This window comes from Dipodomys ordii, unplaced genomic scaffold, assembly GCF_000151885.1.
Source record: "Dipodomys ordii isolate 6190 unplaced genomic scaffold, Dord_2.0 Scaffold1, whole genome shotgun sequence".
In the NCBI taxonomy this organism is placed as follows: domain Eukaryota; kingdom Metazoa; phylum Chordata; class Mammalia; order Rodentia; family Heteromyidae; genus Dipodomys; species Dipodomys ordii.
Window position 1 is genome coordinate 39,736,019 of NW_012267217.1, and position 4,918 is coordinate 39,740,936.

General features: G+C 31.2%; 1 protein-coding gene across 1 annotated transcript in view; it reads left to right on the plus strand.

Moving 5' to 3' along the window:
* The window catches only part of Nbeal1 (neurobeachin-like 1), a 209,214-nt gene that overhangs the window by 196,303 nt on the left and 7,993 nt on the right, over positions 1 to 4,918 (plus strand). Inside the window, exons 48-50 of the mRNA XM_013015843.1 lie at positions 462 to 634; positions 1,841 to 1,935; positions 4,367 to 4,483. Coding sequence (XP_012871297.1) covers positions 462 to 634; positions 1,841 to 1,935; positions 4,367 to 4,483 — 385 coding nt within the window. The remainder of the gene's footprint in view (positions 1 to 461; positions 635 to 1,840; positions 1,936 to 4,366; positions 4,484 to 4,918) is intronic.

A 4,918-nucleotide genomic window follows, 5' to 3' on the forward strand; every position in this document is an offset into this window, starting at 1 on the left:
GGTAAGAAATGTATGCATTATCCTGCCCATGTAATTGTAACCCCTCTGTACAGTATGTTCACAAATAAAATTAAATTAAATTAAAAAAAAAGAAATGTACTCATTTTGCCCATGTAATTGTAACCCCTCTGTACGGTATTTTCACAATAAAAAAAAAAAGAATGAGAAGAAGCCTATAAAACAGTAAATGAGCAATAAACATGATCAGAGAACTATATATGCATTCAGGACAATGTCCTGAAACTCTTTAATTGGAATAAATTAAATAAATATAAAAATGATGCTTTCACAAACAAAAAAAGACTACACACATATTATGAATAATATAAAGGTAGTAAGATTAATTTATTTCAAATAGAACTTTGGATTTTTTCTTTATTATTTTTAGGGATTTTAAAAAACTTCTCATCGGTGTAAGTGATCTTCCTAGGCAATGTCTTAATATTTAATTGTATTTACAGAACTCAACGTAGTATGAATGGTCCTTTTGCTCCAGGGCTGGAGATTACCTCCAAGCTGTTTGTGGTTTCACATGATGCAAAGTTGCTCTTCAGTGCTGGACACTGGGATAATAGCATTCAAGTGATGTCACTTACAAGAGGCAAAATTATCTCACACAACATCAGACATATGGGTAAGCATTAACTTTTGCAAAATACTTTTTTCTGATTTTTAATTTATATAACTATATGATTATAGTTACATACTATTTGTTCCCTAAAAGACTGTATAATATTTTGGCACCATATAAATTAAATATACCTTCATAGTGTATGGTAGATATTAGATGAAATCTTCTTTTTTTCAATTGGCTGATGTGGCCTGAGACTATAGCATAATGGTAGAGTACTTGCCAAGCATCCATAAAGCCCTGGCTTTAATTCCTGGTACCACATTAAAAAATAAATAAAATTAAGTTTTAGAAAGTTGATGCTAGAAATAAGGATTTTAGGACAAAATAATGTCATTATTAAGTAATAATCAACTGCCCTATTATGTATTAAACGCTAAAGCATGAAACATTAAAACTGCTGATATAGTTTAACTTGGATATCTTGTGGAATAAAACATTGAGTTAGGGTAAGTTTTTCTGTTTTTTTTTTTTTTTTTTTGTCAGTTGTGGGGCTTGAATTTAGGACCTGGGTGCTGTCCCTGAGTTCTTTTGCTCAAGGCTAGTGCTCTATCACTTTGAGCCACAGTGCCACTTTCAGTCTTCTGGTAGTTAATTGGAGATAAGAGTCTTACAGTCTTTTCAGCCTGGACTGGATTCAAACTGCAATCCTCAGGTCTGAGCCTCCTGAGTAGCTAGGATTATTGGATGAGCCAGAGGGTTGGTTTTTTTTTCCCTCCAATAAACCTATTAGAGAACAAATACAGAGTTTATTCCTAATTCTATACCTTTGATTCCTAAGATGTCAATTAACTTAGTTACTTACAGTTCAGGGGAAAAAAATTATGTTGTGAATTTACAGAATAATAATATACACTGTTTCATAAGGGTACATATCCTATAGGATTGTAATGTCTAATGTGAAGAGAAGGTGACTAACATGAGGGAGCATAGAAATGAATCAAAATTACCTTCCCCAAAGATTCTAATATGCATTCTACATACCCCACTTCCATATCTCACTCTCAAAAAGAATTGTCTCAAAGAAAGCTCTGCTAGGTGCTTTCAATTCTACTTCTTGCCTTTATCATTTACTACAATGTTTTCCCAATGCCATTCCTATTAGAATACTTGATTTAATAACAGTTTGAAAATAAACAAAATTGTCCTTGAAGTTTTGTTGCAGCAAAATCAAGCCATTTTGTTTCATTTTATTCCTTTTTCTTATAGATATTGTGACTTGCTTAGCTACAGATCACTGTGGAATTCATTTGATTTCCGGTTCCAGAGATACTACATGTATGATATGGCAAATAATAAATCAGGTAGTCACTCATTTAAATGTTCTTAATTTATATCAGAGACTCACTATGAGAAAACTAAGATGACTTTTAAAACGGTAATTAATTTTTCCCTGGCTGTGAATGACTTTTTGAGCTCCTTTACATTGTTTTATCAGTATTTTGTCCTATCTTGATCAACACAGGCTATTTCTAGGTTTATTTTCTGATTCATTTCCTTATACTTCATTACTTTCCAAAATTTACTCATTTTCAAATTCTCCTAGGAAAATAGTAACTTTTCTTCTTATAGAATAATATTCCTATGGTTCTTTCTGGTGATACTAGTAGAAATTACAAATTTATAATTTCTATCAACCTTTTATTGCCTTTTTATAATATTAGTTCATAATGAGACATTTGAAATGTCTTCTATGTTTTCTACCTTGCTTTAATAGACTATCTCACCCAGGATGTATATAGTTTTCTTCTGACTTTAAAGTAGTTTTTATTTTACAATGCTTAGTTATTTTTATTATATATATATATATATACATACATATATATACACATATACATATTTTTGTTGCTGTTGTTGTTGTTGGTTGTGGGGGTTTAGGGGCGCTGACCCTCAGCTCTACAGCTCAAGGCTAGCGCTTTACCGCTTGAGCCAAAGTGCCACTTCTGGCTTTTTCTGCTTATGTGGTGCTGAGAAATTGAACCCAGGGCCTCATGCATTCAAGGCAAGCACTGTACCACTGAGCCACCTTCCCAGCCCTATTATATATTTTTAAAACTTTCTATTTCTGAATAGAAAGCAAACCACCTTATCCTATGAACTAGATCTTTTTCCTAGACTCCATTCTTTTACATTTACTTCTTTTTCTATGAATTATCAGTGTTTTCATTTTAGCATCTTAGTATTTGGTTAGATAAATTCCTACCTCACTGTGTTTCTTTTCCTTAAGCTTATCTCAGCTATTCTCATATGAATAGTTATTCTTCCTTATAACCCTTAAAAATATTTTAGCCAAACCCTCCTTAATAAAACAAACTTAATGTTTCCCTTACTAAAATCATATTTAACTAGGTATGGTAGCACATTCCTGTAACCTTAGCACTTGCGAAACTGAGGCCAGCATGGGCTACATAGTGAGACACTGTCTCAAAATGAACAAAAGAAATTATTTAATTTTTATTCATTTAGAATGGTATTATTATTGCTATCCAAAAACACAAAATGCATTCTCATAATTGTTAGTTCTTTTGAGAAAAAGAAAAAATAATTGGTAGTACTGGGTTTAGCTATTTTTATTTATTTACCTTTGCAGTACTAGACTTTCCACTCACTCACTGTGCTTGCTAGTAGACTGGCCCTTTACCAGCCTACACTTCTGTGTTATCATACTTGTATTCCTATTTTAATTTTTAAAATCATTTCATTTCCAATTATTATTACAATAAAAGAAAGCAGTATTGTGATTTGTTTGATTTCTTTATAGTTCTCTTACATTGAGTCACTTTCCATAAAACTCCCTATCCACCTTATTAGTAGTTTATATATTTTCTGGGTAACAATCATTTGGTCTGAAAGTAAAGATGACTTTGTGTTTTCTAGTATATATTTTTTTCTTATCCTAATTTATTATTGACTAGTATAATAAGGTAAGAAAATGTCCGACATCTGATTTGATGAAAATGACCACTATTTTGTCATGGAGTCATATTTGCTATTGCTTTTCATCAGTGTTTCACATTTAGGTATTTTCCTTTTCCCTATTTTCTTTTAGTAACTTTTTCATTTTAATAAAATTTCAAACTTATACTATTGCAAAAATAGTACTTTTTTGGGCTATTTGACTTAACATTGTCTAAGTATCTCCCTCCAACATTGTTTTCTTTCATCTGTTGAAAAGTTGGAGTTATGTTCCTTTACTCCCAAACCATTCCATGTATATGTATTAAGATCAAAGACATTCTAGTATATAGCCAAATTACCAAACTCAGAGTGTTTAATGTTAATATAATGTTACAATCTTATCTACAGTTTATGGTCTGATTTTGTCAGTATTACCAGCAATGCCATCTGCAGTCTCATTTATTTGAGTTTTTGTGTGTGTGTGTGTGTGTGTGTGTGTGTGTGTGTGTGTGTTTGTAAGCAATCAAAACATTTTCTAGGCTTGAACCATACTTGGATTCCTATAATAAAACCATCTGTTGTATGTAGTGTTATTACTATTATACTTTGGTAGTGTGTTTTACTAGTACTTTAATTTTTTCTCTATTCCTTTATGAAATAGATCAGTTTTTGTCTGTTTTTGTCATGCTTCATCTTGAGATACTGTAAACCATTTTTAATATTGTAATTACTTGCAATATTACTTTGTTACTAGAATGTTTAAGCGCAGTATAAACCTTGTTATAAGAATAAAAAGAACAGCAAGAAATCCCTTTTTCTTTTTCTTTTCAATATTAGGGAGGCACTCCTGTGGGCTTAACATCTAAACCTCTTCAGGTTTTATATGGACACACTGATGAAGTATTGAGTGTGGGCATCAGCACAGAACTAGACATGGCAGTGTCAGGATCAAGGGTAAGATTTCACTTTTGGAAACATTAATTACTTTTTCCATAAATTTAGTAACAAGGTTTATATCTAAATATTTGCCTTGGAGAAATGGGAAAATAAATTTTATTGCATATTCATTTTAGACATATGCAAAAGGGGAGTAATACCAAAAAAAACCCTTATAGAGTCAAACTTTGGGAATTTTATTGGTTTTACTAGTTAAAGGAATAGGTAGTCTATAAATTAAAACATGGTTTGAAGTTTCAAGATTTGTGGAGTTTTTTTCCCTCCTAAGGTTTTAATGTCTTTAGTACAATAGTCATTTTCTCCATTTCTTTGCTACTTTTTTTTCATTTTTCTTTTGTTTATTTATTTATTTATTCTTTTTTATTGTGAAAATACTGTACAGAGGGGTTACAATTACTTGGGCAAGATAATGAGTACATTTCTTATCAAGCA